This window comes from Physeter macrocephalus, chromosome 14 (genome assembly GCF_002837175.3).
Source record: "Physeter macrocephalus isolate SW-GA chromosome 14, ASM283717v5, whole genome shotgun sequence".
NCBI lineage: Eukaryota > Metazoa > Chordata > Mammalia > Artiodactyla > Physeteridae > Physeter > Physeter macrocephalus.
This window is the reverse complement of record NC_041227.1, coordinates 126,064,852-126,089,851: the sequence shown is the minus strand read 5'-3', so window position 1 is coordinate 126,089,851 and position 25,000 is coordinate 126,064,852. Positions and strand designations below refer to the sequence as shown.

The window sequence follows — 25,000 nt, the reverse complement described above, 5'->3', positions numbered from 1 at the left end:
CCCAGACCCGCACGTGCCGCGGCGCACTCGCGTGCGGCCCGGCGCCCAGTGACCGCCCGCCCCCTCCTCCCGGGACCCCCCCAGTACGCCCGCCACACCTACGCCCCGCCCGGCAGTCAAACTCCGCGGTGGCCTGGAGGCCGGGCACCCCGCCCAGCCTTCACCTTGCCGGAACTGGCTCACGGACAAGGGGTTGGGGGTTTGGAGCGGATCTTTTTTTTTTTTTCACATTTTTCCAGCAGACCACATCCCCGCCCCCCGCTCGCGGTCCTCCGCCCCCTGCACATATACCCTACACACACACACACACGCACGCACACATACACACACACACACACCCGGCGCGCACAGACACGCTCCCTCCCTCCGGCGCGCTCTACCGCTCGCCCGCCAGCGGCACACGCAGCCGGCCCCGGCTCCCCGCGCCCCGCCGCCGCCGAGCGTAGCCGGGCTGGGCTGGGAGCTGCTCATGGAGAAAGTGCCGGGCGAGATGGAGATTGAGCGCAGGGAGCGGAGCGAGGAGCTGTCCGAGGCGGAGAGGAAGGCGGTGCAGGCGACGTGGGCCCGGCTCTATGCCAACTGCGAGGACGTGGGGGTGGCCATCCTGGTGCGGTAGGTGTCGCCCCGGCCCGGCCGGGCCCGGGGGAGGGACGGCGGCAGCGGCTCCGGGCAGAGGCGGGCTCGGCCCGGGTCCGAGCTCGGGCGCCACCTCCCCAGCTGCGATTGGGGCCGGGCCGGTCGGGGTGCGGGCAGCGTGGGGCGCCTTGGGGTGGGCGAAGCCCTGGCCGAGCCCTTCCTAGCTCTCTCTGGGCGAGGTGCTCACCAGGAACTAGGAGCCAGACGCAGAAGGAGGGCACCTCCATCTCCCTCCCCTCCCGGGCCTCAGAACTCCTGGCTCAGCCAGCCATGCCTTCCTCACCAGCGACCCCAGCCACGCAACCGAGCTGTTATGGACACACATTTCACCAGCCTTTCCAGTGGGGGCCTTGGGGGCTCCCCATTCTAGAGACAGGAAAACTGAGGATCAACCAAGAAGGAGGACAGAGAGGAGCAAACCCCTTTCTCCAGCTCAGCCCCTTTCTGTATTCAGAGACTTGGAAGAACAGAGCAAAGGGTGAAAGAATAGAGGTCCGGTTTTCCCAGCTGGCCCCTTCCTGCCCCTGGGGCCAGGCCAGCAGGGAGCTCCCAGGTGAGGTGCAGGTGAGTGGAGAAGCAAACAGTCCTCTAGGATACAGTCCCTGCCGAGTTTGGTGGAGGGAAAGGGAGAAGCTTCAGGAGACAGGGCCCCACCCTGAAACCCCGATCTGGGGAGAAAGGGTCATGGGTCTCGGGCTCAGGGGTCATTCAGGCACCACATGCCCCCGAGGGATGCACACACACAGAGTGACACTGTTATTCACACACCTACACACCAGTGCACATGCACACCATTCCCATATAGTTAATGTCCCCAAGCCACACAAGCTGGTAACTGACTACAGCTACAGATCGGTGCTCTCTTCCCACACATGCCGGTCCCTGGGGGTGCAGGCAGGGAGGTCCCCTTAACCCTCTGTCCTTGGCAGAGGGAAGCTGTCAAATCTAGGGCAGATCTGGAAAGTCTTCTTGTTTGAAGATGGGGTGAAACCTGTCTGCGGAAAGGACAGTTGAAGTGCATGCCTGTCTCCCAGTCTTGGCCCCGTCTCTGGCTCCTCTTTCTCTCCCGGCACTCTCTCCCTTGTGCCTCCCCCGAGCCTGGGACCTACCCAGCTCCAAATTGATGTGCCCTGATTCCAACCTAGAAACAGATTTTGGAGGAAAAAGAGCGAGAAGCACTCTTGAGGAGTTCCAGGAGGATTCCTGAGGAAGGGACAGCTATCTGGGCAGCTCCCAGGCCCAGAAACAGCCGGGGGTGGTGGGGAAGCTAAGAGGGGATTTCAGATCCCGAAGCCATCAGACATTGGGAGGTGCAGCTCTGCACGTGCGATCACCCACACAAGCACACGGTGGACAGTGGAGTCACGGGTGCGCCAGACTGCATCCCCGGAGGGCTGCTCTCAGCTGTGTGTCAGCACATGCAGGCCCACCAGGTCTCAGGATGCACCCGGGTGTGCACGTGGGTCACCAAGAGGAAATGAGGCAAAGTCCAAAGGACCTTGGAGATTTTTTGTCCCGACGCCCTGCCGTTTGCCAGCGAGGACATGTAAGGGATGTGTCCAGGATCCAGCTCCTAGGGTCCCACCCAACCTCCCCAGGAATGGGGGGTGCTGAGGAAGGAACTGAACCCTGAGGTGTTTCTGGAGAGTCTGAGCTCTTGGCAAGGGTTTCCTCCTCTCTCTGTGACCCTCTAGTTCCCCAGAGGGGAGCTCATTCCTCAGCGGGCACTGGGTCTGGGCTGGGGAACCTGAGAAGGCCTGAGACAGCAGTTAGATCTGGGCTGCTGACAACCCCAGGCACACTTCGCCCGACCCCACCTCTGCTGCCGGGAGCCCAGCCCAGCCCAGCCCAGCTCAGAAAAGAGAAGCTGGCCCAGCAGCCCTCCCCCACCAGCCCCAAGTCCCGCCAGCCTCCCTTTCCTTTTTCTCCTCCTCCTGCTGTCCGCCCCAGGGTAGGGGGTGTTAGGGGGACTCGACTGATAAGCTTCTCAGATAAGGCCCCTCCCCAGATCCTGTGCCCCTCAGTTTTGTCACAGACCCCTCTTGTCTTTACGCCCCATCAACAAGGACTGGCCTGGCGGGCAAGGACGGGCAGGCGGGCTCTGTCCGAGACAGTCGCCCTCTGACCGGGCACTCTCACCTCCTCCCTCCCCACTGGGCTGGGCCAGCCACACCCCAACACTCCCCCTGTGAGGAGGTAGCAGCCACAGGGACGGTGGCAGCGGGGCGGAGGGGCTGCCCAGACCCCGTGCCTCCTCTCCCTGCCGGGAGGAGACCACGAGGGAGCACGTGTGCTCTAGGAAGGCTCTCCTCCGGGTTGTAACTCTGCCGCCTTCGCCCTCACGCTCAAGACAAGCCTATTTCAGGCTCTCCTGGAAGCCCAGATGCCTCTGGAAGCTGAGAAACTCCCCAAGCTGGCTGCTGAGGCTTCTCCCAGCAGTGCAGGCCGGAACTGGGAGGGTCAGGAGTAAACACGGGGGTGGGGGCGGGGGCGCAGAGAAACGCCAGGATGAAGGAGCAGAGCGCAAGGCCCCTTGACTCCCCTGGCCCAGAAGAAGGGCTCATCGGGACCATCCTTAGGGCCATAACGGGAGACCCACCGGGTCCCAGGCTACCATCCCCGGCAGAGCAGCCTCTGAGGCGGTCTGGGGAAGTCATCAAAGCGGGGGCCGCCCCGGCTCCTTCCTGGTCCTGCCACCCACTCTGCTTGGCCCACTGATGCAGCCGTGGGCATCAGTTCCTAATCCAGAACGTGGGAATAAAAACAGTGACAACCTCAGGAGGACATCGCAAGAAGTTATGAGATCATATAGTAAGTGCTCAATAAATAGTCCCTGTTATTTTCTCATCAGTAAAGTAGACGTGATACCCACTTTGTTGTGGCATGATATGAAATAACAAGTGGAGATGCTCTGCATGTCGTTATTCACCAGCCAAAGAGAAGTTAGTATTTTTGTTGCAGTGTAAAACCTCTAAAGTCAGAGATCCTCATTTAAATCCAGACTGGGTTTTTCGTATCTGTCCTTCGTTACGACGCTTCTCCAGAGAAATCCAATGTATTTTCAGACCCATCGCGTCATTTGTCCTCACCGGTATAGCTGTGAAGTAGCAAGCAGGGGTGCAGGGACTCCTCTCACACTTTTGCACACAGGAGGTTGGGAAGCGATTTGCGATTTGCCCGAGGTCACACTTGGCCTCCGAGGGGGGCCGTCCTCGTAGCCTGAAAGGGTGGCAGGGGCCAGATGCTTTCCCTGCATCTGTTCCAGCTCTCAGACTGAGACCCTACCCGGGCCTGAAGGGCTGTTTTAGCAAATTACCAGCTCTCTCTGATCACAAAGGGGACACTCCCAAAGTGTGAAACAACCTCAGGTCCAGGACAGTCCATCCATTTTCTGAGGCTTCAGTTATGTAAGTTCTGATTGAGTCTGGCCACATACCTCCCACCCGGCTGGGTGAGGGATTGGGTGAGGGATCACAGATGTCATCAAAGTGCAGGGCTCTGGGCCAAGGTGATGGGTCAGAGTGTGCGTGAGACCCGGGCTCTGCCCTGGGGTTGGGGTACCCAGACGGACACACAAGGAGGAAGCCGTGAAAGGTGGCAGGGAACACACTAATGGCTTCGGAGGGAAAGCGGTCGCCCTGGGCCAGGCCGGGTGCTCCGGGAGAGGCCCAGCTGACACCGGGGAAGGGGGGGGGTGGGTCCACCATGTGGAAGGGGGCCAGCTTGCTGAAGAATCTTTAACCCATGGTAAGTGAAGCTGTTGGGCTGGAGCGTAGGCAAGAATGTGGACCCCATGCTGGAGAAGCGGGTTTGGGACAGTTTCTAAGAAGCCTGGAATCCCAGGTTAAGGTGTTTTGACTTTGTCCGGTAGACAGTGGGGAGCCATGGAATGTTTCTGAGCATGAGAGCGACCCAGTGAATGTGATATTAGGGGGGAATTAGACAATTTCAGGTAAACTGGAGAGGGAAGGGTTAGAAAGCCCTGGGGTCTGCCCCAAGAAGTGCACAGGCTGGTTGGAGAGGTAAGATGTACAGACAGACGTGAAGGACTTACCAGGCCGGTGACATCAATCCATATCTTTAATTAAATCAACCGATGACTATGCAGGCTGAGGCGGGAGGCAGGGTAGTGAATAGGGAAGGGACTGGGCTGGGAGGAGGACTGAGTCTCATTTCTTCCCTTCCATGACCTGAGCTAAGTCAGCTACGTCGCTAGGGCCTTCCTTTGTTTAGGAAGAGAGCTCTGACTTCCTCATAAAAAAGGGTGGCATTTTCTGAGCCCCCTGTGTCCACACCGTGCCAGGGCTCCACATGCCGTTTCTCGTTTCATCCAACAACCACAATGACTCACAGCCAAGACGGGAACAGTGATGCCTATTTCATAGATGAGGAAACTGAGGCTCAGAAAAGTTAACTTGGGGGGTATGGCTCAGGGATAGAGCATTTGACTGCAGAAAAGTTAACTTGCCCAAGGGCACACTGGCCGGGGATTCCAGAAAGCAGGCTCTTACCCTCTCAGCTGCGACTGGAGCAGGCCTTGAAGGGTGTGTGGAGTTTGGAAAGAAGGCAAGAAGCAAGGAAGCTTGCTTCCTTGGGAGAGGAAGCTGCAAATCTTGCGGATAGAAATGGCCGGGATTAGGGAGGGGGTCTGCATGTAAGCCAGGCCGTCCAGAGGAAGGGTGTGTGTTTGAGGAACTGCTACACGTGGTGGGGTGAGGGTGGGTTCAGCCTCTCCCACCTCTGTACCCCCCGCCACCATCGTCTGGGCACTTCAGGGTGGGGCCTGAGGCCACCCCCTGCTCAGCACACACCTGCTTCCTCCTGCCAGGTTCTTTGTGAACTTCCCGTCGGCCAAGCAGTACTTCAGCCAGTTCAAGCACATGGAGGAGCCCCTGGAAATGGAGCGGAGCCCGCAGCTGCGGAAGCACGCCTGCCGGGTCATGGGGGCCCTCAACACCGTGGTGGAGAATCTGCACGACCCCGAGAAGGTGTCCTCTGTGCTTGCCCTCGTGGGCAAAGCCCACGCCCTCAAGCACAAGGTGGAGCCTGTGTACTTCAAGGTATGTCACCGGATGGGTGCTGCCACCCAGCACCCACCCTGTGCCACCCCAGAGCCCCATAACCAATGACAGCCTGCGGGCCACTGGGCCACCCAGCCTCTTCCCCCGGCATGGCTGTTCCCGGGACGGGCAGCAGGATGGGGGCTGCGTCTTGAGGGTGTCTGGTTCCCAAAGCTCCCAGGTTCTTGTTTCATGAACAATCCCCTTGGCCAAACACAGGATAGAAGGGATTCTGGGGGCTGCAGAGGGCAGGATGCCCAGGCATTTACTCCCCCTTCCTTCCTTTGTACCCAGATCCTCTCTGGGGTCATCCTGGAGGTGATCGCCGAGGAATTTGCCAATGACTTCCCACCCGAGACGCAGAGAGCCTGGGCCAAGCTTCGCGGCCTCATCTACAGCCACGTGACCGCTGCCTACAAGGAAGTGGGCTGGGTACAGCAGGTCCCCAACGCCACCACGTGAGGAGGCAGCCTCCCTGCCGCATCCTCCCCCGTCCCCTGGCCTCCCACCTCTCCTAGTGCCCAGGGACTGACCACCGGGGCAGGAACAGTTCCAGGAGGGTGGATCTGGGGTCTGGCACGTTAAAGAACAGGCATGATAGGAAAAGGCCCGCTCACGCCGAGGACCCCAAACAGGTTCTCCTCGGGCAGAGCCTTCCCTTTCCCTAGAACCAGTGGACACTCAAGGCACCCCAAGACCGAGGCTGCCCCGGGCAGAGAGGCTCCAAAAGTTCCTGGCGGGGAGGCTGCTCATCAGGCCCAGAGGCAGCCCAGGCCAGCTCTGGCCACTTCCTCCCTGGTACCAATCACATGGGGCTGTTTTCCATCTAATGCTGACCGCGCTCCCTCCCGCCTCGGCCTCAGCAAGGCTGGAGCCAGGAGAATCACGAGGACGCACGCACGTGCCGGAGCCCACCCGGAGCCTGCGTGGGTGTCCCTCCCACGCACACCAGCAGGGGGTTTTACTTCTGGGTGACCCCGGAGGCCAGGTTCCCAGTGCTGGGGTGAGGGCCCCGGGGGACGGGCTCCAGGAGGGTGGCTGGCCTGGTGACTCCAGCTGACTCGGAGCACGAGGGGAGGGCCGGCCCCCAGACTTGGCGGCTGGGAACACTCCGGCCTCCCTGGGCCCCCAAGGGGCTGGGGCTCTGGGAGCTCAATGGAGGGGCGGAGGCAGGGCTGGAGGAGGGAGGGGGAGAGGGGCGGAGGCGGGAAAGGGAAGCAGGGGTCAGCCAGCGGCTGGGGACACGCGTTGGAGAGAAACATTCCCAGCAGTTTCCCAGGGAAAAGGCGGCGTCCCCTCCCCGGGCTCCGAGCGGGTCCGCGGAGCCGGTCGGACCTCCTGCTCATCACTCCGCGGAGTAGGTCCCACGAGGGCGGCCTGCAGAGGCCCGGCCTCCCGGCCTTCCTGCCTCTGACCACACTGGCCCCCGCTCGCTGCCGCTCCCTTCAGCACCCTGAGAGCGCGGAGCCCTCGGGGACTGCCGGCAATGGCCAGATGTTCACAGCTGGGCCCGGCCGCCCCAGACCTCAGAGCGAACGGAAGCAGGCAGGCGATTTTTACCTGCCAGAGGCGGAGGAGGAGGAGGAGGAGGAGGAGGAGCTGGCAGCCCGGAAGCAGCCGGAGGGCAGGGGAGGGGTCAGTGGGGGGAAGGGGGCTTGCCCTCCCACGCCTCTCCCCCGGCAGGCTCGACCGCCAAAGATGAGTTTGTTTACAGCCAGGAGACAAGACTTCCTGCTTCTAGAGAAAAGGGCTTTTTTATAGGGGCCTAGAGGGACGGAAGAGAGAGAGCTGGCCCGTGCAAGCCCCAGTGAATCAGAAACACATGGACAGCATTTCCCGACACGAAGCCTTGTCCCCTCCCCTCTCTTGCCCTAGCTGGACCCCTGGGACTTAAATCTCGCCAAACCCCAAGCATTAGGAAACCGCTGAAATCTCATGCCTCCCCCTTTCTGCTCCGTGTGGACTGAGTGGAGAGGGGCCACCGTGGGGACTGGCCGGGGCCCTGCGCACCCCACATTGGGGTTACCCCGGCTGAGGGAGTTGTCCCCTCATCCCTTTGCACACTCTGGTGCCACCTCTGGTCTCCTGGGAACATGGGTGTGACCCCCCCCCCAAGAGGGCGTGTCTCCCTGGGCCCGGGCCTGCAGACCCCACTACTGCCAGGGTCCATATGGGTTCGGAGGGCGAGAGAGAGTTCCACGGCAGAGTTCTAGAAGGCCTCCATCCAGCCTCTCTTATCGGAGACGCCATAGCGAGCCAGACGCCACTGTTTATTGAACTGTCTCTGCTTCAGGGTGTGCGTGCGCTCGTGTGAGTGTGTGTGTGTGTGTGTGGAGTCAGGAGGTGGCGGAGGTTGGGGGTGGTGAGTGCAAAGGGGGGGGGCTGCGTGTGCAGAGAATGCCCATGGGTGGCCCAAGGGGGCACCACAGGCCAACCAGGGAGTTCGCATGTCTCAGAAGAGGAAGAGAGCTCACTGTTCGCAGTTTGTGGAACATTTTCAGGCAGTTCTGTCGCTCAGATCCCACGGAGGTGGGCACCACAGATGTGATTCACATTTTAGAGGAAAAGATCTGAGGTTCAGATGGGCCGGTCGAGGTCTTGGCAGAAAAGGGCCTGGAAGCTGGGTCTAGTGGGCTTTCACGGGCCCCGCGTGGGTCTCTGGGCTGGTAGCGTTCGGCCTTGCAGCCCCTGATTCCTCTGCCCTCTCCCCAGGTTCCCTGGTCCCACTCGGAGGCCCTAGTAACCTGTTACCTACGTCTCCTATCTCGTCCACAGCCCACCGGCCGCGCTGCCCTCTTCGGGGCCATAGGACCCCCTCTCTCCTCCCCCCTCCCTGGCAGCACCTTGAGCTGAAGGCCGAGTTCTGAAGACGCTCCTTGACCCTGCATCTCTGGGTGCCAAGGAAGCTGGAGGAATCCCTGACTCGTCTTCCCGGAAAGAGGCTGCCTCGGCCTCGGTCACAGCCCCCCTGGAGCCGCCGGAAGGTGGCATCAGCTGCCTGGGTGCTGACCCCAGCTCAGCGGTGCAGCGGGTGGCCTGTGGGGTGGGGGACCTTTCCTCCTTGAAGAGCGGGGCACGCCCTTCTTAGCTTTTCTACTCACTGTTAGAGACCTAGCTGAGCGGCCGGAGGGAATCGGGGGCAGGTCTGTGAGTCACTGGAGGAACAAACCAGCCCCGTTTCTATCTGCCTGGCCACACACAGGTCTCCACATCACTTATCTAGAATACCACGCACACACGTCTACCGTATACACAGATATATTCTATATACAATCTATATATAAATATATATATATATATATATATATACACATACATATCTATAATGTGTATCAGTAAGGCCCAGAGGCATGTGTGAAGCCTCGGGTCTGCCCACCGAGGGGTCCTGGCAGCTTCTGGGCAGAGAACAGAGTGTTCCGGCAGAGATGATGGGGTCCCACATCAGCACGGAGAGGACCCGGGCCTGCGTGGGCAGGGTTGAGGTGACCCAGCTTGCCGGCAAAGCCCAGCCCATTCTCTCTGACCAGCTTCCCACATTCCTGCTTTCCACTTCAGGCAGCAAGGATTTGGCGTTCCCTACCTCTGCCCCCCACAAAAGGAGGTGGGTCCCTGACTTGCCCCTAAATGGGCAAGGGAAGACAGAGGGGGCCAGAAGTTCTGGACAGGACAACTGCAGCGGTGGAGGGTCCATGGTCCAGAAACCCCGGATGCCAGCTGCATCTGCCTTTGCCACTAAGACAGACGGCCTTGGCGGGAAGGGGATCCAGGCTGCTGTCAGTGGGGCAGTGGTGACGGCACCAGATGCCTCCACCTCTTCCTGGGGCTCTGAGGGCTGAGGGCCTCCCCTCCCCTGCCTCTGCTGGCTGCTGGCTTGCAGTCAGCCCTCTCCATCCATCTAGGTCAGCGTTGCTGGGGACCCCCCCCAATGTGTGCCCCTTGGTCACGTGTATTGTCCTCAAGGATGTTTTGCTGCTGTGGCTACTGTGCCTGTGTCCTCCTGTCCCATCTTCGTGCAGCCATCCGTGTAACTGCCTGTCCTCCTTTTGTAGTTTCTGATGTTTGTAACCAGACCCAGCCGTGTCATTAAACAGACTCGTAATTCCTGTGTCTGTGCATGCTTATTTGGTCTTTTCCTGCCACCTGCCCCTCGCCTCTGTCTCCCCTCCTTAGATAGACTCGGGCCTTTTTCTTGAAAGGCGACCCCCCCCCAAGGGTCCCCCTCACCTGTGTCTCAGCCTTGGCTGGTCGCGGGCCCCTCTGATTGGGGTTCAGGACGGTGGGGGGGGGTAGGTCAGCGTTGCTGGGGACCCCCCCCCCAATGTGTGCCCCTTGGTCACGTGTATTGTCCTCAAGGATGTTTTGCTGCTGTGGCTACTGTGCCTGTGTCCTCCTGTCCCATCTTCGTGCAGCCATCCGTGTAACTGCCTGTCCTCCTTTTGTAGTTTCTGATGTTTGTAACCAGACCCAGCCGTGTCATTAAACAGACTCGTAATTCCTGTGTCTGTGCATGCTTATTTGGTCTTTTCCTGCCACCTGCCCCTCGCCTCTGTCTCCCCTCCTTAGATAGACTCGGGCCTTTTTCTTGAAAGGCGACCCCCCCCCAAGGGTCCCCCTCACCTGTGTCTCAGCCTTGGCTGGTCGCGGGCCCCTCTGATTGGGGTTCAGGACGGTGGGGGGGGGCCCGGCTTGTTCACTCAGGAGCACAGAGCTGCAGACCGGAAGCTGGGCTCTAGAGGTGGGAGGGCGGGAAGGGAGTCTGTGCTTGTTTAAAAAAGTCCGGGGGCTTTTCATCTTTTGTTCTGGAAATATCCTCCCTCACGTGGGGGAGAGAAGAGAGGGAGGACTCAAGGGAGAGATGTTCAGAAAGGAGGGCCCTTCTAGTTTAGTGAGCCCAGCAAGCAAGGATAGGACCTTGACCTTCTGGACCAGAGCTGGGTGTCCCACACCAAGAGCTGAGGCCCGGCCTGATGCTCAAGGTACAGTGGTGGGGCAGCCCCTGGGTGTTTGAGATAGAGGAAGTCTGCCCTTACTAGCCTTAGGCCCCCCATACCTTCCCTGAGCTCTCTGCCCCCAGCCCCTTCTATCTCCCACCCACAGCCTCGGGCCAGGCCTGCCCAGCCCTCGCTCATGATGGAGGCAATGGTCAGCGGCATCGACTCCCCAGGGGGGGACCAGGAGGTCACCACCCCCGGTGGGCTGCAGGAGAAGCAGGAAGCAGCCTCTGTCCCTTGGGAGGGCTCCCGGCTGTCTGGGAAGATTCAGCTGACACACAAGAAAGGTCTTGTCTCCCAGGCCGTGAACTTGTTGAATGCAGGCTGTGCCTTCATCGCCTGGGCCTGGCACAGCAGAGGAGCTGGATAGCAATCCAGAGACTAAATAAATACCACTCTTAGAAAGCCAAACCAACACCTGGGGCCAAGAGTGAGCTGTGTGCACTGACACGGGCATGCAGAGTGGAGAGGACAGAGCAAGGCAAGGCCTTTCCAGGCAGGCGGCGCTGCAAGAGAGAGCCCCGGGCTCCGGGCTGTCTCCCTATGCTGTGTGACCTTGGGCAAGTCGCTCACACTTTCTGAGCCACGGTCACCTCTAATTTAAAACGGGAGTGAACGTGTGGCCTGTCTTGCGAGGCAGGTACCAGGAGCAGGAAGGAGGATGCACGCCACCGTGCTGGGGACATGGGAATGCTCAGGACAGAGTGACGGTCAGGCCACCGGAAGCAGCAAATGGAGGGCGGGGGCTGGGTTGCTGGCCAAGATGAGCGATGACTCTTGAAAGAGACTTCCAGTTCATGGCCCCTGCTGAGCTCAGGCTGAGCCGGAGCCAGAGGGGTGTGGGGACAGTGGGGCTGAGGGGACTAAGAGGAGAAGGGGCATCTGTGGTCGAAGGTGGGGGGTGGTCTTTAGGAAGAAAAACCCCTCCCCAGTTCACTTCGGTTGGCTTGAAAGTGGTGAAGGGGCCTCAGAGCTGGAATCATTCTGGAATGTGGCCCTTGAGAATGGTTCTCTCCACTGCCCAACCCCCCAGAGAGGACACTGGCAATTCGTGATTCATCCTACACTTGAGCAAGGGTTGAGTAGGGGGGGCAGGGAAGGTCCAAACAGAGGTGATGCTGGGCAGGGCCCATGTGTCCTGGTGGGCTGCAGGCTGTGGGCAGGGGGCTACAGGGTACAGGAGCAGCGACTGGAGTTTTGTTTTGTGCTCTATGCTCAGGGATAACCTTGTCGCCGAAGAGCTGAGCAACTGGGTCAGCTCCCCTTGGCGTGCTCGGGCGGTGAGCGATGGGGTGTCAGGAACGGGGGTGCAGAGGCTGTGAGGCACGTTCCCGGCCAAGCCGTCCTGGCCGCGCAGCCCCACAGCGACCCCTGCTGGCCACGGCAGGAACATCACCCGGGAAGCCGCAGCCTGAGCGGCTGGCGAAGTTACCTTCCTACTTTCCTTCCTCTGGGGCCCAACTTCCTCTCTCGCTTTAAAGGAGGTAGTGCCCTAACGGGGCCTGAGGCAAAAAGAAAAAAATGTGCACCCCATGTATACTTATGAAAATATCCTCCCGTGTTTTGACCCAAGTGGAAAAAGTTAATAAATGCTCCATTTTTAAAAAGACTTTACATAAAACCCCACATCTCCCAAGCTCTTAGCTCACCTTTGTCAACACTTATAAACCCAGTTGGGGACACAAGAGCCACGTGGGGTCATTAAAACAAACAACGGCCTGTCTTTGTTTAAAATTTTGAATTTTTTGTTCATCATGGATATTTTTGTTTTAAAGTTTTTTTTTTTTTTTTTTTAACAGTCAGGCTTTCTTATGTTTTTTGGGCTTACAGGATCTTAGTTCCCCCACCAGGGATCGAACTCGTGTACTGGGCAGTGCAAACGCAGAGTCCTAACCACTGGACCACCAGGGAATTCCCAGTAAAGATTTTTTAAAATATTGTATTTAAGTATTATTTCCTTTGTTTACTGCCCCGCCCTTAAATTTTGTGCCCCAGGCAAGTGCCTCATTCACCTCACCCTATTCCCAGAGCTTTCCTAGAATATCCTTTCAAGGTACTACAGCTGAAAAACACTCATCCTTGACCTCAAAAATTCCCCCCTCCACACTTCCCAGGGCAGTAGCTTTCAAAGTGTCTCAGCTGATACCTTTGATAAAAGAATTACCACACCAGGGTAAGAGTTTGGACTTTGGCAGTCCCTTAGGGTTGGAGACACTGGGTCAGAAGGTTTTTGTGGCAGGAAACAGGTCCACTCCGGCTCCCAATGTGAGAGGGGGCTGGGGAATTCCCTGGTGGTCCAGTGGTTAGGATTCCACGCTTTCACTGCCAAGGGCCTGGGTTCGATCCTTGGTTGGGGAACCAAGATCCCACATGCCGTGCAGCGCCGGCCAAAAAAAAAAAAACCGGAAAATCAAAGTGAGGGGTGCTGTATGGTGAAGGACAGACATGCTGAAGGAAGGGAGTCAGGACTCCGGGAGTCAGGAAAAACCACATGGCCCGGACTCACTAGAAGGAGGGACTCCAGCACAGCTGCCCAGGGGCCTGGGAACTGGGCGGTCGCCTGGGAGAGGACAGCTCCAGGCCCCATAATCTCCTGGCCCTCAGTGTGGGCCTGAGCGTGCCCACTGCAGCATGCACAGTCCCTGGGGCTCCAATCCTCTGGACCCAGCCTCTCAGCCTTCCACGGCTTCCTACTGAGGAACCAGCTCTCAGACGCCCCAGCAGAGAGATGCTGTTTGATCCCACCTTTCTGGGTGAGTGTTTGTGCACAAAGCTCTCATTTGAGACCACTGTAGAAGCCACTGGCTGCCCTGGGTGAGGTGCCCACCTGTGGTCTGATCGGCTATGGCCATGTGGTAGGGAACATGGCTACTGCTACAGTACTAGCACCAAGGGCCAATTGCAGTATTTCCCCGCAAAGGACAGAGAGACTCCATCCCCAGACGACTCCCTGTCAGCTTCAGTTTCTCGGTCTTAGATTCTCTCTGTCACACATGAAACCCCCAACCCAGAGCAACCAGCCGCCACCTCTGACCGTTGTCCTTTTCTTTTGCTGCCCTCTTCGTTCAGGCCTAAACCCCACTGTAGCCTCCCCGCCTTCTCCAGTCCATCCTCACATGGCCACTGGCTCAGTCTGCTGGGGACAAAAGGGGCCGTGTTCCTGTTCAAGAGTGTCCAGTGGCTCCAATGACCTCACAAAGACGGTCCGAGCTCCTCAGCCATGGGGCGGGGGTGGGGCCCACACCTGGCACTGATACACTTCCCTCATCTGAACCGTTGGTCATTCTCCGTCACAAACTTGACTTTCTCCTTTGCTCCCTTGGCCCCAGTCAGGAGCAGCCCTCTCTACCGCCAGCATCTCCCCCTATTGAAATGGCACCCCTTCCTCAAGGCTGCTCTGTGCCTCTCCTTGCCAGCACCTGCCTGGATAAGCCCTCTCTGTGTGCTGAGACCACCTCCCACATGAGCACTGGAATGCCCACACAGTATATAACCTCGCTCTCCTCCCCACGAGAGGGTTGAGAGGCGACAGAACTTTTTTTTTTTTTTTTTTAATTTGGCTGTGCCGGGTCTTCACTGCGGCATGCGTGCAGGATCTAGTTCCCCGACTAGAGATCAAACCCGGACACCCTGCAATGGGAGCACAGAGTCTTACCCACTGGACTGCCAGGGAAGTCCCAGAACATCTTTAAAGCCATGGCTTGGTGGCTGAGTGGATGGTGGCTGAGGGAAAAAGGGAGGGGGCGGAGGCTTAGACCAGGGGTCGCAGGGGAGGTGATGCGAGGAGGTACAGTCAGGGTTTATTTTTGTTTTGTTTTGTTTTGTTTTAAATTTATTTATTTATTTTTGGCTGTGTTGGGTCTTCATTGCTGCACGCAGGCTTTCTCTAATTGAGGCGAGCGGGGGCTACTCTTCGTTGCAGTGTGGTGGCTTCTCTTGCTGCGGAGTACGGGCTCTAGGCACGCAGGCTTCAGTAGTTGTGGCTCACGGGCTCAGTAGTTGTGGCTCGCGGGCTTAGTTGCTCCGCGGCATGTGGGATCTTCCCGGACCAGGGCTTGAACCCGTGTCCCCTGTGTTGGCAGGCAGATTCTTAACCACTGCGCCACCAGGGAAGCCCCAGGGTTTATTTTTGGAGTTGGTCCAACATGATTTATGGGTGGATTGGATGTGAGGGGTGAAGAGAGGACAGTGAAGATGATTCCTAGGTTTCTGGTCTGCTTACCTTGGCGAGTGGAGTGGCCATTTTCTAGGGGGAAATGGCCAGGGAAGGACAGGATTTGGCCGGAGGAAAATCAACAGTTCTGTCTCCAGACTTCCCTGGCGGTCCAGTGGTTAAGACTCCATGCTTCCAATGCAGGGGCTGCGGGTTCAGTCCCCGGTCGGGCAACCAAGATCCCACATGCTGCATGGCGCGGCCAAATTAAACAAAGAAAGAAACAAAAAAAAAACCCAGTTCTGCCTCTTCCACATGTGGGGCGTCCAGGGGGCAGCTGGATGCTACAGCCTGCAGCACAACGGTGCTGCCAGAGCTGGGACTTAAATCTGGGACTGGATGAGCTCACTGGGGAGAGAGTGTGGGAAGAGAAGAACAAGGCCAGAGCCTCGGAGGCCAGGGGTAAAGGGAGGAGCCGGGAAGCAGAGGGCCGGGGTGGGGGCGGTGGTCAGGGGGTGGGACAAAACCTAGAAGCTGCCCGCAGAGTATTCCCAGGAGGCCTGGCCAGCAGGGTCAGTGCCGCTGCAGGGTCCAGAGCAGTGAGGACAGATGCAAGGCGGACCCAGGGGAGCCTGACGGGGGGGCGGGGTGGAGGGGTGCCACGGGGGAGACAGGGGACAGAGGTGGCAGGGGACCGGAGTCAGGAGAGAGAGGGTCAGGGCGGGGGCCAGGATGGCCGGGGGGAAGTGCTCCCGAGGGAGGGGGCGGCTTTCAGAGGACCTGCCTGGGACGAGGGCGAGGCGGCCTGTGCTGCTGTCCGGAGAAAAGGTGAGGGAGACAAGAACAAGGCGTCCTGAGCTGACCGCTTCTCCATGAAGCGTGAGTCAAGGTCGTTACCTAAGAAGCTGGTGTGTGTGAGATGCTGCGGGGGTTGAGGCGAGAAGGCAGGATGGGAAGAGCCTCAGGGCAGGGAAAAGCGAATCTACTCCTCCGGAAGCGGGTAGAACTAGGGGCTGGCACGTGATTACCGAGACGCGTGCTGTGGACTTGAACGCAGAGCAGCCAGCGCCCTCCTGGGGTGACTTTTGCCAAAGAAACACCAAAGTCGAACTGTAGTTAGAATAGTCAGAACAGATTTTATTCACGACTATTGCAATCGAGAGAAAGAGAGCTCAGTTTAGAATCAGCTCAGCTCTGAACACCAGGTGGGGGAGTGGCAGTTTACAGCCAAGGAGCAGGGCGGAGGGCGGTGGATGGAAAATTACTAAGAGGCAACATCATGGGTGGGGGTGGAGGGGAACGTCTGGCTTCAGTGACCTAACAAGATTCCTGCTGAAGGCAGGCCAGGGGGCTCAGGCATCACCTGGGGGGAGAGGGTTGTGGAGGATGAGGATGCGGGGAATATTCTAGTTAAACCAACTGAGCGGGACGCTGGCTGAAATTGGACAATGCAGATGAACACAGAAGTCCAAAGGTCAGGCCTAGTGGGAAGATCAGGGGAGTCTGAGTAGAATTAGAGACTCTTTGTCACTTTCTCCCTCGGGCCACAGGGGAATAGAAAGTTCCCTGAGAGCCAGGGGAGAGTCCTGAGTTCGCCCAGGGCAGACGGGCAGGCCTAGCCCTGGGTCCTCCAAGTGGACGGGTCACATGCAAGGGGCAGCACCCTCACTGCCCAGAGCATCCTCAGAGCCCACCCAGTCACACAGGGGCCTGAGGAACCCATCCCTCCGTCCTGCCTCCTTCAGCCCTTTTCTGCAGCTGGGGCTGGGGCGTGTGGACGTGGGGAGAAGGCAGGGGGGAGGGGGAGGGGAGGGGCCCCCGGGGGCAGGTGGGGAAGTGAGCCCTTGACCTTGTCTAAGTCCAAAGACAGAACGTGCAATACTGTTCACTGTTAAAAACAACAAATTGTTATGCAAACACAAAAAAATTTAAGGGTGCCTCCAAAAATTTAGAGCTCACCCGTAATCCATCACCCTCACCCAATCTTCCAGTTGTCTTCTGTATGCATTAAAAATTTCTATCGCTTGAAATTTTTATACATGGTTTTAAAAATAGCATTCACGGGGGTTCTGCATGATTCCAAAAGCAATATATGATCACTGCAGGGAATTGGGGGACAAAAGGAAAACACAAAGAAGGGAAAACAATCACCTGTGATTCCTCCAAGCAGAGGCAACCACTGTTACTGTTTTGGTGTAAATCCTTGCAGCCTCTTCCCTAATATGCTGGCAGACATCACACCTGGCATATATGTACCGCGTTTTCTATTAAGTTGGGATCATATGGCACGTGTTTGTTTCAGCAAGATCTCTTTGCCTACATGGAGCCTCCTGGAGCTTACCCAAGTAATGGTTTATGTCGGGGTCACACAGTGACAACAATGACAGCTGACTCCATGGTGGCACGCGTGCTAGACATGTTCCCAGGGATTCTGGCTGGTCCCCTGTTTGAAATGACCCAGGGAAGGAGCCCACCATCTCCTCCCAGGCAACCGCAAGGCCTTCTCCCCAGCCTGCAGCTTCCACTCCTGCCCCCTGCATCCTCTTCTCCACTCAGCACCCAGAGGATGCTTTTACATGTGAATAAGATTGTGTCGGCCCTCTCCCCGCCCCATCAAAACCCTCCACAGTTTCCCACAGTCACACTCAAACAGAATGCAGAGTCCTGGCCTGGCCCACTGGGTGGCATGGTTTAGCCCAGGGCCCATCTCTCCAGCCTCAGTTTCCTCTCTGTGCTCCAGCTGCACTTGCCTCCCTGCTGTTCCTGAGAGGCAAGTGCACATTCCTGCCCCAGGGCCTTTGCATCTGCTGTTCCCTGTGCCAGAATGCTTTTCCCCTGCATCATCCCATGGCTCTGTCCCTCCCTTCACTCAGGTCTCTGCTCAAACATCACCTCCTCAGAGGAGCCTTCCCTGACCACCTCTCCAACACAACAGCCCTGTCTCATCCCTCTCTCTTTGCTCTGGTTTAGGTTTTCTATGGCTCTGACCATGACCTGATATTGCACTTTTGGATTGTCCACTTCCCTCATTAGCACAGCCTGCCATGAAGGCGTGGACCTCACCTGCCAGAGCTGGCCTAGTATGAGATGAGTGAGGCACTCGCCTCAGGGCCAAAACTTACAGGGGAACCCAAACCCCCAAGAATCAAGAGAAATCATATTTTAATGCAATTTTTTTGTTTGTTTTTGGCCTTGCCCCCTCGGCTTGTGGGATTTTAGTTCCACGACTGGGGATTGAACCAGCGCCCTCAGCAGTGAAAGCACGAAGTTCACTGGACGGCCAGGGAAATCCCCCCTTTTTTTCTTTTAATTTTTGGCTGCGTCAGGTCTTCATGGCTGTGCACAGTCTTCCTCTAGTTGTGGCGGGCGGGGGCCACTCTTTGTCGCGGTGCGCGGGCTTCTCATTGCGGTGGCTTCTCTTGTTGCAGAGCCCGGGCTCTAGGCACGTGGGTTTCAGTAGTTGTGGCGCGCGGGCTCAGTAGTTGTGGCTTGTGGGCTTAGTTGCTCCGCGGCATGTGGGATCTTCCCGGACCAGGGATCGAACCCGTGTCCCCTGCATTGGCAGGCGGATTCTTAACCACTGCGCCAGGGAAGTCCCAATATTTTTTTAAATAGAAATTAATGCCCACAAAATCCATGATGAAACAATATCAACATTTTTAATGAAGACAGGATCTGTTTTCCTTGCCCTTCTATCCTGTTTAGAATCATTCAGCCACAGCTGATGCTGGGAAACGGTCCCTGAGTGAATTAGGAACAGCAGGGGAGAAAACAGAGCTGGGTGAAAGCAAAAGGCCAGAAGCAGGTGGGCAGAGGCAGGAGGGACGGAGAGCAGGGGTCTCCCTCGAGAGGGGCCAGGCTGGGAGTCCTGAGGAGCCCCCTGCCTGGGGAAGCAGTGGGGGGAAGCGGTCAGGTGGGTCCCTGAGAACAGGGCAGGGATCAGAGACAGTGAGTTTGTTACCCAAAAACTGGGTTCGCCTCTTGGTGGGTGTTGAACCAAAAGATACAACCAAGCCAAACAGCAGGTGAAGGAAGGATTTATTACTTTCAGCAAGTAAGGAGGACACCGGGGATCTTTCCTAAAGCAGCACAATTGGGGAAGTTTTAAGATAAGGGTGCATGCATATTCATGAAGGGGCTTGAGCAGAGAAGAGTTAAAAGCATCGAATGGGGGCAAAGGTCAACAGAGTCCAAGCTTTAGTTGATTGAAGTCACCACGTCAGAAAAGGACACCTGCATCATTCTTTCGGTTCTGGTTGATCTGGTGGTTGAGCCCTCCAGGGGGTTTAAATTCTGCGAAACAGCTCAAGAAAGTGCTGCAGGCTAATCTTTACCATTGAAACAGAACCGGGAGTCTTTACAACTGATTTATTTTCTTTGCTATTGTTACTTCTCTTGCCTGATGATAATGTTTTCCTGCATTCTTTTGTTCCCTTAAGATCATTACTTACTGAGACCTGTTGTAGCAGCAAGCATTGCTGCTGGGCTTAGATCGCAAAATGGCTTAGGCCAAAAATGGCTTCTCTTCTGTCAAGAAAGCCATGCCTGGTTCTCTTTCTCGGGGGACCCCCTACCCTATCTGCTTATAAGTTGGGGTTCTTACAGGAGGGCATGGAGCTCTGGTGAGGAAGCTCAGAGCTAGAGTCCGTGGTGGTTGGGAAACTTGAATTACTCATCGTTTGTTTCCTGTAGCAGCTGGAACAAATTACCACAAACTGGGTGGCTTAAAACAGCAGAAATGTCTTCTCTTGCAGTTCTGGAGGCCAGAAGTCCGAAAAAGAGGTATGGGCAGGGCCGCACTCCCTCTGATGGCTCTGGAGGAGAATCTGGGTGTTGGGTCCCCCGCCCAGTCAGTGTGTTGAAACCTAATCCCCAGGGTGGGGGGACTTGGAGGTGGGGCCTTTGGGAGGTGATTAGTCCGGAGAGTGGAGCCCTCATGATGGGACTAGTGTCCTTATCAAAGGGACTCCAGGAGCTCGCTTGTGCCTTCTGCCCAGTCACCCGCTGCAGTCTGTCTCCGCCCAGCAGCCCAGCAACGATTTCTTAATCATGTGGCCGCAGCTCAGACCTGTCAATGGCCTCCGGGTCCTAGATGGGACCCCACAAAAGAAGGACCCCAGGGCTTCCCTGGTGGCGCAGTGGTTGAGAGTCCGCCTGCCGATGCAGGGGACGCGGGTTCGTGCCCCGGTCCGGGAGGATCCCACATGCCGCGGAGCGGCTGGGCCCGTGAGCCATGGCCGCCGAGCCTGCGCGTCCGGAGCCTGTGCTCCCCAACGGGAGAGGCCACAGCGGTGAGAGGCCCGCGTACCGCAAAAAAAAAAAAAAAAAAAAAAAGAAGGACCCCACTTGGGACTTCCCTGGCGGTTCAGTGGTTAGGACTCCGCACTTCCACGGCAGGGGGCGTGGGTTCGATCCCTGGTGGGGGAACTAAGAGCCCGCAAGCCACGGGGCGGGGCCAAAAAAGAAAAAGAAGGACCCCACAAAAGAAGCAGCTGATGGGGGAGGTTAAGGAAGTCGATTAGGGACCTGGGATCTGAGAGCGAGGGGAGCTGGAGGGAGAGCGCGAGTGTTTCTAGGCTTCATGTGCGCAGCTTCTTATTCCCGAGCTGGGATCCGGGCCATGGTGGGGGGCCCAGGTGTTCACACTCAGGAGGAGCAGTGGGTCCCCGCTCGGCTTCACTTGTACAGGAGGAGAGGCCTGAGGCCACCCATTTCTGGGACCTGCAAAGGCCTTTGGGAGCCTTGAGACAGGAAAGCTCCAGGGAACAGTCTGTTTCTCAGGTCCAGATGGTGGGCAGCACCATTTCAGACCAGCGTCGGCGGACGCAGGCTATTCCCGTCTCCCCTGACTTACTGTGCAACCGCGAGCAGGTCTCACCCTCAGTTAAGCCTCGGTTACCACAGTCTGAAGCGAGGGGCCAGATGACCGCTGGGGCCCTGCTGGCTCTTGAGTTCCTTCTTCTGCTGAACCCAGAGTCTGCTCTGGGAGTTACTGCAAGAGGCCCCAGGGGGGCGCAGTGGTTAAGAATCCGCCTGCCAATGCAGGGAACACGGGTTCGAGCCCTGGCCCGGGAAGATGCCACACGCTGCAGAGCAACAAAGCCCGTGCACCACAGCTACTGAGCCTGTGCTCTAGAGCTCGTGAGCCACAACTACTGAGCCCACGCGCCACAACTACTGAAGCCTGCGCACCTAGAGCCTGTGCTCTGCAACGAGAGAAGCCACCGCAATGAGAAGCCCGCGCACCACAACGAAGAGTAGCCCCCGCTCGCTGCAACTAGAGAAAGCCCGCATGCAGCAACGAGGATCCAACGCAGCCAAAAATAAATTTATTAAAAAAAAAAAAAAAAAAAAAAAGAGGCCCCAGGGAGCTGAACACCAGGTGGTAACCAGCCACCACCACCAGCCCCCTACCCCCCATGCCCAGGTGCATAGGGGGTCAGGGCTCCAGGCCATGGTAGAGGGTGAGGGAGGGGATATGGAGGACCAGGCCCAGGAGGAAGACACAGACCAGGGATTTCTCTTTTTTTTCTCTCTCTCTCTTTAAAAAAAAAAAAAATGTATATATATACTTATTTATTTGGTTGCACTGGGTCTTAGTTGTGGCATGCAAACTTTTAGTTGCGGCATGCGTGTGGGATCTAGTTCCCTGACCAGGGATCAAACCACTGCGCCACGAGGGAAGTCCCTTTTCTCTTTCTTTACTGTTTTTTTTTTCCCCCAATTACATATATTCTCATTGTAAAAGATCACAGAAAATATGACATCTCTCTCCAGGGACTGCATAAGGCAGTGCCTAAGAGCACTGGCTCCACTTACCAGCTGCAAGGCCTTGAGCAGGTGACCTGAATTTTCTGTGCCTCAGTTACTCATCTGTACAATGGGCTACTGGGAGAATTAAAAGAATGCGTCCATACAAAGAAAGCATCAGGGCAGTGCCTGGCACCAGGCATGTTCTTAACAGGGTTAGCTGTTCCTGCTCCTCCCCAGCTCCCACTCTCTCTCCTTTCCCCAGAGGCAACCCCACAAATACAGACATGCCTGTCGTCCTAATCCTTTTCCTACGCAGTTGTGTTTATGTGTGTATACACACACATGCACACACAAACACATGTACCTTAGGTAAATGGAATCATACTTGAGGCATTATTCTGCAGCTTGCTTTTTCACTCCGAATATGTTAATATGTGTTGGAGAATGTCTTAGTCCATTCCAGCTGCTGTAACAAAATGCCATAGACTGGGTGGCTTAAAAACAGCAGAAATGTATTGCTCACAATTCTAGAGGCTAGAGGTCCAAGATCAGGTGTCAGCATGGTCAGGTTCTGGAAAGAGCCCTCTTCTGGGTTGAGAAGTTGGCAAACTTCTCATTGTATCCTCATGTGACAGAAGGGGCAAGGGAGCTCCCGGGGGCCTCTTAATACAAGAGCCCTAATCCCACACAGGAGGGCTCTGCCCTCATGACCTAATCACCTTTAAAAAGCCTCACCTCCAAATATTGTCCCCTTAGGAGTTAGGTTTCAACATACGAAGAGGGGGGCAGCGCAAACATTGTCTATAGCAGAGATCTTTCCACCTCAGTGGGTGGAGTTCTACCACTTTCTTTATAACTGCTACTTGGTACTTTACTTCATTGTGTGGATGTGTTTTAGGAAAAACTCACTCACTGTTTCCTTCTAACGCACACTTGCCGCACTTCTGACACCAGGTATGTGGGTTTTCACACCAAGCAATTCGGACACTAACTGCCTGGGTTAGCACAGACCCCACGGGTCAAGGGCTCAGTCCCACAGGACTGCCTTCGCATCAGACACCAGTTTCAAGCCACGGGTCCTTAGGTCATCTACAACTTCTGTCTGACTTGGCTACAAATTGGAGGTTCCTAGGACCCCTTCTTTGGGTTTGAAAATCTGCTGGAGGCTCATAGAAAACAGGAAAACGGTTTACTTACTGTTGCCGATGTATTACAAAAGATTTTTTTTTTTTTTTCGGTACGCGGGCCTCTCACTGTTGTGGCCTCTCCCGTTGCGGAGCGCAGGCTCCGGACGCGCAGGCTCAGCGGCCACGGCTCACGGGCCCAGCCGCTCCGCGGCACGTGGGATCCTCCCGGACCGGGGCACGAACCCGCGTCCCCCGCATCGGCAGGCGGACTCTCAACCGCTGCGCCACCAGGGAAGCCCCCAAAAGATATTTTAAAAGATGCAAATGAAGAGCCAAATGAAGAGGTCTAGATGGGTCCCGAGCACAGGAGCTTCTGTCCCCGCGGAGTTGGGGTGCACCACCCTCCCGGCACATCGATGCCCACACATGGCAAAGAAGACCCAACGCAGCCAAAAATAAATAAATACATAAATTTATTTTAAAAAACCAAAAAACAAAGGCGGGTTTCCATTTAGCTGGCCCTTTCCAACTCTTCCAGTTGTCCCTGTGATGGATGCCAGCTCACACTGTGAGCTGCCCTGTGGAAAGACTCTCCCCACCTCCCATGGCAAAGAAATGAGCGAGGTGTCTGCCAGCGCTGGCTACGTAATTTCCAGGGACCAGCGCCAATGAAGATGTGGGGCCGCTTGTTTAAAAAGCATTAAAGTTATAAAATATAGGGCTTCCCTGGTGGCGCGGTGGTTAAGAATCCACCTGCCAATGCAGGGGACACAAGTTCGAGCCCTGGTCCAGGAAGATCCCACATGCCGCAGAGCAGCTAAGCCCGTGCGCCACAACTACTGAGCCTGCGCTCTAGAGCCCGCGAGCCACAACTACTGAGCCCGTGCGCCTAGAGTCCGTGCTCCGCAACAAGAGAAGCCACCGCGATGAGAAGCCCGCGTACTGCAAAGAAGAGTAGCCCCTGCTCACCACAACTAGAGAAGGCCCATGCACAGCAACAAAGACCCAACGCAGCCAAAAATAAATAAATAAATAAATAAATAAATAATTTTTAAAAAAAGTTATAAAATATAAAACTTTTTCCTGGTGTTTTTTGCTATTTAATGCCATTTATGAATGCCATTTACTTTAAAACAAAAGTTTAGGGACTTCCTGGGTGGTCCAGTGGTTAAGACTGCACCTCCACTGCAGGGCGTGCAGGATAGATCCCTGGTCGGGGAACTAAGCTCCTGTATGCTGCATGGCTTGGCCAAAAATTAAAAAAAAAAAAAAATTAAAATTAAAGTTTAAATTCTTAGCATGAATTTTACAGTTCATCTTCATATTGTGCACTGCCAGTTTTGTTTTGTTTTGTTTTTTTGCGGTACGCGGGCCTCTCACTGCTGAGGCCTCTCCCGCTGCGGAGCACAGGCTCCGGACGCGCAGGCCCAGCGGCCATGGCTCACGGGCCCAGCCGGGGCCTCTCACTGCTGAGGCCTCTCCCGCTGCGGAGCACAGGCTCCGGACGCGCAGGCCCAGCGGCCATGGCCCACGGGCCCAGCTGCTCTGCGGCATGCGGGATCCCCCTGGACCGGGGCACGAACCCACGTCCCCTGCATCGGCAGGCGGACCCCCAACCACTGCGCCACCAGGGAAGCCCTGCCAGTTTTTTTTTTAAAGGCTGATTTATTAGATTATGGTGGATGATATACTTTTTCTTTCTTTTTAAATATTTATTTATTTTATTTGGTTGCACCAGCTCCACAGCTGTGGCATGCATGTGGAATCTAGTTCCCTGATCAGGAATAGAACCCGGGCCCCCTGCATTGGGAGCGCAGAGTCTGATGCACTGCGCCACCGGGGAAGTCCTGCACTGCCATTTTTTTTCTTTTTTTTTCGGTACGCGGGCCTCTCACTGTTGCGGCCTCTCCCGCTGCAGAGCACAGGCTCCGGACGCGCAGGCTCAGCGGCCATGGCTCACGGACCCAGCCACTCCGCGGCATGTGGGATCTTCCCGGACCGGGGCACGAACCGGCGTCCCCTGCATCGGCAGGCGGACTCTCAACCACTGCGCCACCAGGGAAGTCCTCCACTGCCATTTTTTAAATGCTACTGGAAGAGCACGAAACTCACATGCAGAATCATCAAACTTACACAATTGGTAGCTCATAGTTTGGACATGCATATGACTGTGTGTCATTCTGACTAGAATGAATGGTGAAACACTGCACAGAGCTAAATAAAGTGTTTTTTATTTCACGTTATTTTGTTTTGTTTGGCCACGCGGCATGTGGGATCTTA

The 25,000-nt window shown here is 56.5% G+C and overlaps 1 protein-coding gene across 2 annotated transcripts; it reads left to right on the top strand.

The window, feature by feature from the left end:
- The first annotated feature begins 121 nt into the window (after window positions 1-121).
- On the top strand, window positions 122-10,188 carry CYGB (cytoglobin). Of its 2 annotated transcripts, XR_008619371.1 has the most exons (5): window positions 122-612; window positions 5,465-5,696; window positions 5,991-6,154; window positions 8,472-9,595; window positions 9,987-10,188. XR_008619371.1 is itself a non-coding variant. In XM_024130277.2 (4 exons), exons 1-4 carry the CDS (start codon window positions 470-472, stop codon window positions 8,503-8,505), a joined length of 573 nt encoding a protein of 190 aa, XP_023986045.1. In that variant the 5' UTR covers window positions 122-469; the 3' UTR covers window positions 8,506-9,797. The 2 variants fall into 2 exon arrangements, 1 of the variants encoding a protein (XP_023986045.1); XM_024130277.2 differs by lacking the exon at window positions 9,987-10,188 and having other exon boundaries at window positions 8,472-9,797.
- Window positions 10,189-25,000: the final 14,812 nt, after the last annotated feature.